Source organism: Stegostoma tigrinum, chromosome 4 (genome assembly GCF_030684315.1).
Source record: "Stegostoma tigrinum isolate sSteTig4 chromosome 4, sSteTig4.hap1, whole genome shotgun sequence".
NCBI classification, from domain to species: Eukaryota; Metazoa; Chordata; class Chondrichthyes; order Orectolobiformes; family Stegostomatidae; genus Stegostoma; species Stegostoma tigrinum.
This window is the reverse complement of record NC_081357.1, coordinates 129,115,589-129,128,321: the sequence shown is the minus strand read 5'-3', so window position 1 is coordinate 129,128,321 and position 12,733 is coordinate 129,115,589. Positions and strand designations below refer to the sequence as shown.

Here is a 12,733-nt window from a genome sequence, read left to right as displayed (position 1 = left end):
TGGGCCATCAGCTTTCTGAAATTCATGCTTTCACAACCTTCCTTGCTTTTAACGCACTTTGCTCAGAACCTATTACACCCCAAACTTTTCTCAGTTCTGACAAAAGGTAATTGACCTGAACAGAAACTCTTTTTTCCTTCCCCTCTTTGCAGATGGTGCCAGCACTGCTGAGTATTTTCAGCATGCCCTGTTTTTATTTTTCAGATTTTGAGCACCTGCATATTCTGCTTTTCAATTATGCTAATTTCTGCATAACGCTTCAGAGTGACTACTGCTCAACTGTTGGTAAAACTTTTGGTGAAATTCCCTGGCGATGAGACTATTTTGGGGAGCTGTGCTAATGAAGCTCACTGAAATTTTACTGGGCCCCTCATTTCAGCTCACTACGTAGGGGCCAGTAAAATGCTGCTCAGTGAGTTAGGATGCTGAAAGTATTCCACAACTCTGGCATCACCTAAAGACAAAGAAGAGCAGTGTTACGTTTCAAGTCAATGAGATTTGAGCGCTATTGAGTGAGAATACTCGTGTTTTGTCTCTGGTATGTTTATGTTGAACCAAAATCAGAATTAGGAAATAAATTTTGAACTGTAATAGAGCTGGAACCTTCTCTTCTATTAAAACATAAAACTTTTGTATTGCATATAGAATTTTGAATAGGTCAAGATGCTGTGACTTTATAGTCTGACGTTATTTTGACATTATTCATTAAATTGTATGCCTCGCATGTGGCTAAGTGCCTCCCTACCCTTCCCCACAGTTATGGATGTTAATAACTAGTTGTCTTTTACTAACAGAGAAAGATACCTCTGGATCTTTGCAGGTTATGTTTCCAGACCATACCTTAATAGTTTCGTAATTGTATCTTGGGGGTGGGGGGTTGGGGGGGAAGCAAGCTCATTTGAAGAACCGTCGAATTCTATGTGCATTACTTAATGTATTTACAGGAATTAAAGTCAAGTGATGATCAGTATGTGAAAGACCTGAAGAAAGCAGCTGATGACATTGATCTGTTGTTAGAAAGAATGGAAGAACAAATAAAGACCTTATCAAGGTCCTACAGAGATGAATTGATGCAGATTGAGGTAAGGCCAGCTTTTATTTCCTTTTATGGTTTTGAGTGAGAGAAATCATGTTTCACTAACTCAGTTGAGTATTTTGAGGAAATAACCAAGAAAATTGATGAGGGCAGAGTGGTAGACATTGTTTACTTGGGCTTCATTGAAGCCTTCGACAAGGTTTGTTGTGGTAGACTAATTAATAAATTTAGATACCGCGGGATACAGGGTGAGCTTGTCAATTGGATACAAAATTGGTCTAACGGCAGGAGGCAGAGAGTGATGGTGGAGAGTTGTTTTCAGACTGGAGGCTGTGACCAACAGCATTCCACAGGGATCAGTGCTGGGTCCACTTTTATTTTCATTTATATAAATTATTTATAAGAGAAGACAGAAAGCATGGTTAGTAAGTTTGTGGGTGCCAATCATTACACCAAACTAAACCTACCTGCGCTTGGCCCATATTCTTTCGAACATTTCTTATTCATGCACTTAGCTAAATGTCTTTAGAATGTTGTAACTGTACGAAAATTGTTGGTGTAGTGGACAATGAAGAAGGTTATCTAGGATTACAAAGAGACCTTGCTCAATTGGCTGAAGAGTGGCAGATGGAGTTTAATTTGGATAAATGTGAGGTATTGCATTTTAGTAAAACCAACACGGGCAGGACTTATAGAATTTAAAGTAGGGCCTTGGATAGTGTGGTGGAACAGAGAAACCTAGGGGTTCAGGTACATAATTCTTTGAAGTTTGTGTCACATATAGATAGGGTGTTTAAGAAGGCTTTAGCATGGTTGCCTTCATTGTTCAGACATTTAACTATAGGAGTTGGGTCGTTATGTTGAAGTTGTACAAGAGGTTGATGAGGCCTCTTCTGGAATCCAGCACTGGCCACCATGTTATAGGAAGGATATTATTCAGATGAGGGTTCAGAAAAGATTCACCAGGAACGCAGGGTTTGAGTAATAAGAGGAGGCTTGATAGGCTGAAACTTTTTTCATTGGTGTGCAGGAATCCAGGAGGCATGGTAAGCTACCAGCAGCAGAATTGTACTCAGTTACAATTTACAACCTCATGGTCATAAATCAAGAATGGCAGGGCGGGTTCGATAGAATTAATACCTTACTCCTGTTCCTATGTTACCACAGATTTGACCTTTTAGACGTTTATAATATCATGAGGAGTATAGATCAGGTGAATGGCAGGTAATCTTCCCTAGGGTGGGGGATTTCATGACTAGGTGTCGTATTTTTAAGGTGTGAGGATAAAGATTTAAAAAAGACATGAAGGGCAATATTTTTACACAGAGAGTGGTTCATGTGCGGGATGAACTTCCGGAGCAAGTGGTGGATTTTTGTACAGTTACAACATTTAAAAGACATTTAGATAAGTGCATGAATAAGAAATGTTTGAAGGAGTATGGGCCAAGCACAGGTAGCTTTAGTTTGGTGTTATGATTAGCAGGGACTGGTTGGACTGAAGGGTGTGTTTCCTTGCTGTATGACTCCATGATCCTATATCACCAACCCAAGGAAACCTAAACAGGTAAATAGAAAGCGGGACAAAACACCAGCGCTTCACCGGAGGCTCACTGATGATGTTACCTGGAACGGTAACGAAATGTGTGATAACAAACCTTCCAGCTCAGCGAGCAAACTTACATCCAGAACCTCAGCCTCAGCTACAAATGTTCTCAAAACTTGCTATCACCTGTTTCACATGACAGAACAAGGTTCAATGCAACATATAGGATTTTATGGAATATGTTGCAGATACAGTTAGCAAATTTGTGATAACATAGTAACGTAGGAACAGAAGTAAGCTATTCATCCTATCGAGCCTGCCCTACCATTCTTGATTATGGCCATGAGGTTGCATCTGAGCACAATCCTGCTGCTGGTAGCTCACAGTGCCTCCTGGATTTCAAGTCTTGAGTTGCTAGATCTGCTCAAAGTATATCCCATTTATCACAGAGATTGCACTGCACAATATTCCTGACTGTGAGAATGTGACTTTGTCTCCACAAGGATAATGCAGTGGTCACTTCTACTGATATTACGGTAGATAGATGTATCTGCAGCAGGAAGGTTGGTGAGACTCCGGTTGTTATTATAACTGAGTGGCTTGCTGAGCCATTTTAGAGGGTAGCTGAGAGTCAACCATACTTCTGTTGGATTTGGAGTGACATGTAGGTTACACAAGGTGATTCTGCAGCTTTCCATCCCACATGGGCAATTGACAGTGGTTTTGTGGCCATCTTTGAACTTTTGATCCCATCTATTGTGGTAGTGTTGAACCAGGATCTCTAGAACATTACCTGGATCTCTGGATTACTAGTTCAGTAACTATTACTATTTAAGAAAGCGAAAGTGAGAAAACTGGGTAGTACAACCCCATTAGCCTGACATCAATTTGTTGGGAATGGCTGGAATCCTTCAGTAAATCATTACAATGTACATAGAAAATCATAATGCGATCAGATAAATTCAGTGTGGTTTTATATAATGGATATCATATTTCACAAATTCATTAGAATTTCTTTGACAATGTGACTAGACTAAAGTAGACAAGTAGGTAGACATTTCAGTACAACTGTCAAGGTCTGTTTCTGGTGGTGAGAAAAATTGTTTTTCTTTCAACCTAAATCCAAGTTGTATTAAGTTACAAGATGCTTTATTGAATGATAGATTATTGACTTAAGGGGCTGGATTTTACTACAAGTCAGCTAAGTGTCAATTTCAAGGAGTTTCATGGAGAGGTTTTCTCTGTTAGTTCCAGCAAGTTATCTCACGTGCTTTTCCCTAGCGCATCTCATTGAGTATACAGCATGCCTCAATGGTCCCGCTATCATTGCTGTCTTGTATTCAGCAGCAGGAAGTGCGTGCTGTAGCTGCTGTCACCCAGAGTTCATGCTGCAGCCGCCATATTTAACCAGCTGTGTGAAATGATACCAACCTGCCTGAAGTAACCACTTGAGTAACTGTGGTGACCACAGTCTGAAGGAATGCGCATCAGTGCGTAAAAAATTAATGACTTTCTCCTCTCTGCAATAATAAGTACCATTTTCTTCATGGAACCTCACAAACTCTAAGTTTATCATTGCACCCACCTCCCACCAAGACTTATGGCTTACCACTCTCAATATTGAATGTCCTAATGTGGGGATGCAGACGTTGGAATAGGTGGACAAATTCAGAAGTCACACAACACCAAGTTATAGCTCAACAAGTTTATTTGAAATCTTAAGCTTTTAGAGTGCTGCTCCTTTGTCATGCGATGGGGTGGCTTGATGGCTCAGTGGTCTCACTGCACCAGGGACCCGGGTTCAGTTCCACCCCTGGGTGACTGTCTATGTGGAGTTTGTGCATGCTCCCTGTGTCCACATGGGTTTCCTCTGGGTGTTCTGATTTCCTCCCACAGCCCAGAGATGTGCAGGCTAGTGGATTGGTCATGCTAAATTGCCCATAGTGTTCAGGGATATGTAGCTTAGGTAGGTTATAGGTGGATGGGTCTGGGTGGGATGCTCCAAGGGTCTGTATGGACTTGTTGAGCCAAAGGGCCTGTTTTCACACTGTAGGGATTCGATGATTCTATAACCTGGTGTTGTGTGACTTTTAATATTGAAGGTAACATCTTCCCTCGGTGGTTCTTACCCATCCAATCCACAAAGCTATAAACCCTTCCTGCCCTCTACACATCTTAGTCACTCTGTCAGGTCACCAATCAAGGGCTCAATGCAGGGGGCTACTTAAAAATGAAATTAGGAAAGTGAAGAGAGGACATGAGAAAACCAGTGATATTAAGAACAAAGTGGTCTGGCGGCAGTATTGCAATGTAAGGTGTGGTGAGCTGCACTAAAACTCACTCAGTGAAAATCAGGATGATTGAGTGAGATACTGAAGGACACCTGATAGAATCATAAAGTCATACAGTGTGGAAATGGATCCTTCGATCCAACTAGTCCGTGCTGACCATGTTGCCAAACTAAACTGGTCCCACCTGCCTGCATTTGGCCATATCCCTCCTATACCCTTTCTCATGCCATAGGTTTAGTTCTCTTCCTTTTCATTCAATATTGATAGGGTTTCCTTTCAATATGTTTTCAATTTATGACTTTTTTAAATTAGAATCATAGATGTCTTTCTGTAGCCTTTTGTTTGCACCCCGTCGAGGAAGAAACTTCTTTTGCCATTTTTGACAATTTATTGAGGAAGTTCTGTTGATCAACGGATGATGACAGCACCATGGTGTTGGTCATAAAAATTTAAATTTTCATTTAAGATTCATTTGATATGAGATTATTCATATGTTTGTTTCTTCCTATGCTTAACAGAAAGCATTTCAGCTGGAACGTCATGAGCTAATGAAAAGTAATCTTGTGATGTGGGAAAAGAAAATGCAGATGCGAAGAGACAAAGAGGTAAATAAGTATCACATCCAGAAGTATTGAGTGTTTCAAAGTGTGCTCAAGAAATAAAGTTATCAAAAATCTTAACTTCTTGAAAAATGCAAGCTTGAATAGTGCAGTTTTCAAAATTGATGTAAAATACTTGCTCAACATCTATGCTTTGTCTGTCCTTTAAGCTGAATACTTGAGGCTGTTTCAGTAGTAGTTATCCTTTTTCACCTGATATGGATTTTAAAAACCAATGTATGCACTTTGTTCCCTCTGCGATGGTTTACTATGATGCGTCTAGCTCAAACTACAAGCTTTGTTTTCTGATTGGACTATAAAAAGAAAGCTTTTGGAACCAGATAACTAGACCCACATCATATTAAGAATGACAGAATAGCGAAATTTGGAAAAACCACCAAGAGACTAACTTAAACTTTAAGAACTGCAATTGCCGGAAAGTTATAGAAGACTTGCTGATGGTAGAGGCAGCTAATTATTATTGCAAAATTGTCTGGCTGCTGATAATGCTTCAAAAAGAGACAACCTTTTGCACATTGTTCTCATGTGTAAATCTTACATTTGATCATGAATAACACTTCTAAGCAAAAACTACCCTAATGCATGTGTAACTGACAGGCACAAACTAATTTTAAAAAGACAATTTTGATTTCTGTATATTTACCTGAATTTTGGTTTGATCCCATATCTACATTTTGCTTCTGTATTACTGAATAGTACACTATCAACTTGCTTTTTGCACAGATAATGGAAGAACGTGGAAATGTTCTTTCGTATACTTCTTTGCATCATTTCGCAACAAATTAATCATTTTTGAGAAGCAGTTACTAATGATATACAAAAAGGATAGCTTCTGTCCTCTCAAAAGTATGGTAATTTTATAAGTACTACTTGTTTGACTGATTCTTATCTATTCTACTTCTTAAAACTTTTGAAATTCCTGGCATTTTTACTATGGAATTGGCACCATTTAAGTATGGTGTTTAAACATTGTTTTAAATTATAGTTCCACAGAGCCTTTGTTTTCTGTTTTGAATATATTATCACAATATAAATTTCATATGAGAAATATTACCATACATATAATTATGTGAATTTACACAAACACACAATGGTACCAAGGGTATGCCAGCCACTTAGAACGTTGCTGGTTCATTTACCGTAACTACTAATCACTGCTATGTTTGTTGTTCTTTGTTTGCAATTGTACCTTAAGGTACTGCTGTTCAGTGTTAGTCAGTTTCCATCATAAGGTTCATCTCTCTTCTTTGATGCTAAAATAAACTGCAATTAGGAATTTTGGGAGAACCACTGAGTCCATTATTGATCCTTTAAATAAAAAGAGGATAGACTAACCCAAGCGGAGGCTTGGGGACCGCTTTGCACTACATTGGGGAAACCAAGCGGAGGCTTGGGCACCGCTTTGCACTACATTGGGGAAACCAAGCGGAGGCTTGGGGACCGCTTTGCAGAACACCTCCGCTCGGTTCGCAATAAACAACTTCACCTCCCAGTCGCAAACCATTTCAACTCCCCCCTCCCATTCTTTAGATGACATGTCCATCATGGGCCTCCTGCAGTGCCACAATGATGCCACCTGAAGGTTGCAGGAACAGCAACTCATATTCCACTTGGGAACCCTGCAGCCCAATGATATCAATGTGGACCTCACCAGCTTCAAAATCTCCCCTTCCCCCACCGCATCCGAAAACCAGCCCAGTTCGTCCCCTCCCCCCACTGCACCACACAACCAGCCCAGCTCTTCCCCTCCCCCCACAGCATCCCAAAACCAGCCCAGCCTGTCTCTGCCTCCCTAACCTGCTCTTCCTCTCACCCATCCCTTCCTCCCACCTCAAGCCGCACCTCCATTTCCTACCTACTAACCTCATCCCACCTCCTTGACCTGTCCGTCTTCCCTGGACTGACCTATCCCCTCCCTACCTCCCCACCTATACTCTCCTCTCCACCTATCTTCTTTTCTCTCCATCTTCGGTCCGCCTCCCCCTCTCTCCCTATTTATTCCAGAACCCTCACCCCGTCCCCGTCTCTGATGAAGGGTCCAGCTTTTGTGCTCCTGAGATGCTGGCCTGCTGTGTTCATCCAGCCTCACATTTCATTATCTTGGATTCTCCAGCATCTGCAGTTCCCATTATCACTAGACTAAGAGCATGCAGACTTTCAGAATTCGTTGTTTACAAAAACACTAATTATTTTCTTTTTTTTAGATTGAGTTTCTGATGGCGCGAATGGACAAAGTGGAGCAATATGAGAATCAACTTCAGCAGTTGCGGGTTCAGGATGCAGAGGAATACAATATGATAAAAATTAAGTTGGAGACTGACGTAGAGGTAATCTTATAGAAACATCACATTCTGTTCACAAAATGCAGTTCCATCGTGTAGTTTTTTTACTTCATGATTCCGGTAATTATGAGCCTAAGAGGGCATGGGGTGAGAAAAGGCTCACCATTCCTGCTGCTTTCATAATCCATCAACTGAATTTTTAGGTTATGCCAGGGTTTAAGACGAACGGACAAAGATGTGGAGGGAGGAGGAAGGAGAGGGTGATGTGGAAGGAGGAGGAAGGACAGGGATAAGGGGAACACAGATAAAGCAAATGTGGGGGTGAGGTAGCTCACACTGGAAGTGGAACAGAGGTGAGCGACCATGGAGGGAGGGGCTTATGTGGGAAGGAAGAAGAGATGGGGGTGGAGAGGGGTTTGTGGGATTGAGAAAGGAGAGGAGCGTATGAGGGGAAGGGCAGAGGAGGGAGAGGGAGGCCTTGAGGGCAGGCCAAATGAGGAAAATGGCGATGTGGAGAAATGTGCGAAGGGAGAAGAGATTTTGGGAGAAAAAGGTAGAGGAGAGAGATGGATTTGGGGGGGGTGAAAGGGCAGAGGACTAGAATGTGGAGTGTGGAAGGATGAAGAGTAAAGCGCGCAGAGGAGAGAGAGGGGGGAATGTGAAGCGAAGGGGCAGTGTAGAGGATGTGGGTTGAAGGTCCTTCTGGAGTAAAGGGCCAGAGAAGGGAGAGAGGAATACGCGGTACAGAGGAGAGAGAGGGGGATATAGGATGAAGCTGCAGGGGAAAGAGAGGGTGGTGCGGTGGAAGAGGGAAGAGAATGGGATGTGGTGGTACAGGACAGAGAACATGGATCATGGTAAGGAGATTTGATGGATGCATGAGAGGACAGCCATGTCGGTTGGTGGGGTAGGGTCAGGTTGGGGGATGTGGGCTGTATACTGAATGGTTGTAGGATGGATGCCAAGTTGGAGGGAGAGCAGAAATGAAGCATGTAGTGGAGCAGGGGTGTAAGGTAGTGCAGGAGAGAGACAAAGGATGGATGGGGAGGGGCTGTTTGGGATAGAATTAAAGTATTTCTCACAGGTGCATAGCAAGGATTGTGGGAGGGAGGCAGTTGGGGTTGTAGGAGACACGAATGGAGAACTGAATGACGTTCAATTTATGGCCTCAACTGATGGAGTGAGTCAATGAGTGTGTAGCAGATGGACAGAGAGAGTGAGAGATGTCAGCATTGTATTAGTGGAGAAAAACACTCCTGAATTTACTGCATAGCAGCAGCACGAGACAGTTAGCTTCACCTGTTCAAATGTTTGAGAGAACTTTCCCTTCCAAGGTAATGTGAGGTTAGGGGTGTCAGAGAGGTTTAGCAAGTGAGGTGAGTGTTGGAGTGATTAGGCAATGGGATTTGTGTTGGGGGAGGTTAAGGAGTGATGTGTATGGGTTGTTTGAGAGAGTATGTGGAAAGGGCTGTGAGCTACCAAAACTGGATCCAAAGATGTGAGGAATATATAAGAGATCCGAATCATGGTCTGTTTCCAAATGCCCGATAGTGACCAGTTGGATACTACAGTGCTCAGTCCTAGGACCCTGGTTATTCACAATCCCTTTTAATGATTTAGATTGGAAACTAAATGTAATATCTCCAAATTTGCAGATGAGACAAAACTGGGGGAATGGGTAAACTGTCAGAAGGATGCAGACATGTTTCAGTGTGATTTGGATGAACTGAGTGATTGGGCAAATGTATGGAAGATGCAATATAATGTGGATAAATGTGAGCTTATCCACTTTGAGACAAAATAAACAGGATGGTGAGTTCATCATCATAGATATCACAGAATCCCTACAGTGTGGAAACAGGCCCTTTGGCCCAACAAGTCCACACTGACCCTCAGAGCACCACACCCTGACTCATTCCCCATAACCCACCTAATCTGCACATCCCTGAACGTGTTCTTGTCTGAATAATTATAAATTGAGGGAGGAGAATGTGCAGCAAGACCTGGATATCTTGTACACCAGTCATTGAAGGTGAGCATACAGGTGCATTAAACAGTCAAGAAGGCAAATGGTATGTTGGCCTTCACAAGGAGAGAATTGGAGTACAAGAGCAGGAATGGCTAACAGCAATTATACAGGCCTTTGATGAGACCACACCTGGAATGTTGTGTGCAGTTTTGCTCTCCTTATCGGAGGAGGGGTTTTCATGCTACAGCCTGAGTGCAGAAATGAGTACAGATTGATATCTGGTGGCAAAATAGATGTATGAGCTGAGATTGAATCACTTACGATTATGTTTGCTGGAGTTCAGAAGAATGACGAGGGATCTCGTAGAAAACTATAAAATTCCAATAGGATTAGACTGGTTTTTGCAGGAAGGATATACCCGATGATGGGAGTCCAGAACAGGGGTCGCAGTCTAAGGATATGGAGTATACCATTTAGGACTGAGATGAAGAGAAATCTTTTCACCCAGAGAGTGGTGAGCCTGTGGAATTTGCTACCACAGAAAGCACTCAAGGTCAAAACATTGTATGATTTCAAGAGAGTTGAATAGAGCACTTAGGATTCACAGGGTCAACGGAAATGGAAGTAAAGTGGGTACAGGTTATTAAGTTGGATGATTCACCGTTATCTTAATTGATGGCGAAGCAGGCTCAAAGGGCCGAATGGCCTACTCCTGCCCCTATTTTCTATGTTTCTGTGGTGAAAGAAATGGTATTGGAAGGGATGTAGGACTGGAGATAGTAACCAATATAAAACTCGACAAAACCATTCATAAATTGGGAGAAACTGCACCAGTACCTCTGTCTTAAAAGAAACAATACAGTTAATTTCCACATATTTTCACATATAATGGGAAAGGTATGTTAGATACATTAGAAATAAAATGTCAGATAATTACATCATTTATTTACATGTAAAACATGGGAAGTGTTTGATAATGTTTATTTAGCAGGCCCCCACAACTAATTGGCAACATTTAGGATTAATGCAAAAGTAAGTTATTTCTTCATTTAATTATACCTTTCTGCAATCGGAGCATTAAGATAACAGTACAATACAAGCTGCTTAAGCCAATGCCAGCTCATTGAAAGAATAGTGCATTGGTTCTACTCTCTTGGTTATTCTTTGTAGTCCTGAAATTTATTCTTTTTCAAGTTTCTATCCATTCCTTTTGAAAATTAGTACCTAATGTGCCTCCATCACCCTTACAAGCAGTGAATTCAAGATTACTTCTTCCCCAGTCTCAGGACCTTTCTTTACCAATTGCCAATAAATCTGTGTTCTCTGGTTATCAATTCTTTTGCCACTGAAATTAATTTCTACCTCATCTCATCAAAACTCTTCATAATTATACATCTCCTATTAAATCTCCCTTAACTATTTCAACTCTAAGGAAATTCCAGAATTCCAGTCCTTTTACGTAACAGAATTCCTGTATCCTAGACACCATTTTGCTCAACACCACCTCTAGAAATGCTGAGGAAGTTAGTCAGAAACTGAATAAGACAACTTAACATTTTCGCTCACTTCCTTTGTCACACCAAATGTTCCTTTGATTATTTATTTAGATACTAGAACAGCAGCTAGAGCAGATGAAAGCTGTATACCAACTAAACCAAGAAAAACTTGAGTATAACTTCCAGGTGTTAAAGAAACGTGACGAAGAGAACACAGTCACAAAATCACAACAAAAGAGGAAGATTACCAGGTAACATAATTTTACGTAAAATATTACAGCAGAGAATGTCATTTGGCCAAACTGGTATTACCACCCATATGAGCCCATTCCCATCTCACTCCATTTCACCTTACAGATATGTTTAGTTGTTTTCTCTGCTGTATGCTTACCAAGAGCTTTCTTAAACACATCTATGCTTTTGGCCTCGGCCACTTCATATGACCAGCAAACTCAACATTCAAACCACTTTGAGTAAAGACGGTTCTCATGAATTTCTTTTGGCCTTAATATTGACCATCTTATGTTTATGACATATAATTTTCAACTTGGCGACAAGGAGAAACAATGTCATTTGGAAAATAAAACACATTTAGATAATGGTTTCGTTAAATTTGTGCAATCTTTTTGTCGTCTTGTTATAACTATTGTGATGGACCACCTTAGTTTATCTGAAATATTAGAAGGAATTAGTTGGATGATCGCAGTGTTTCGTTAAATTACAGTTTCAGAACTCAACAGGCACACTGATCAAGTCGATACTTGTATTTATTTTCCCTAGTATTGCTGATTGAGGGAGCAAAATTAAGTGTCACTGCCCTTAACACTGTGCAATATACAAGCTAGGCTATAGTTAGTCAGTTCTCACTTCTCTCCCCCTGTCACTCTTTACTTTGTAGTATAGATGAATGAGCTGCTTTGTAGGGCAGTGATAATGGGAACTGCAGATGCTGGAGAATCCAAGATAATGAAATGTGAGGCTGGATGAACACAGCAGGCCCAGCAGCATCTCAGGAGCACAAAAGCTTTATAGGGCATTCGGCTGTATGGACCAGGAAGCTCTAGAAGCCGTGGGTTTCATTTCTTTTTCTGGATGGTCAATGAGTTAAAGTCAGGAAAGAAAAGATCTTATACAAATATTCATATATTTCATGAAAATGTTGCGAAAACTTATATTTTCTATTAGTAGAGCAAAATACATAATATATGTCAGTCCTTTGATATTTCAGTAGGGTGCTGGCACTGTTTTCAAAGTACTGTTTTCATAGAAAATTGCTTTACTTTGTGTGAAATGACTGAATAAAATCACCAAAGTAAACCACAAAGCCAGAGTTTTGCCACTGAGCCAAAATTATACAAATAGCAGAAAGCAATAAATATGAGCTGCGAGCAGTTCAAAGTCTGATCTGCAGGTCTTCGAGATGGGAAGGACCCTGAGGTAGAAAGGGTTACTGGCATGCTGTTGATGGCCCAATTGGTTTGTAATTGCAAAATTTT

General features: G+C 41.1%; 1 protein-coding gene across 5 annotated transcripts in view; it reads left to right on the top strand.

Annotated features, from left to right (window-relative positions):
* drc1 (dynein regulatory complex subunit 1 homolog (Chlamydomonas)) overlaps window positions 1-12,733 on the top strand; it is a 57,910-nt gene that overhangs the window by 10,294 nt on the left and 34,883 nt on the right. For all 5 annotated transcript variants that reach the window (XM_059645662.1, XM_048530315.2, XM_059645661.1 and 2 more), the window contains exons 5-8: window positions 945-1,082; window positions 5,389-5,475; window positions 7,695-7,817; window positions 11,349-11,488. In XM_059645662.1, coding sequence (XP_059501645.1) covers window positions 945-1,082; window positions 5,389-5,475; window positions 7,695-7,817; window positions 11,349-11,488 — 488 coding nt within the window. The remainder of the gene's footprint in view (window positions 1-944; window positions 1,083-5,388; window positions 5,476-7,694; window positions 7,818-11,348; window positions 11,489-12,733) is intronic.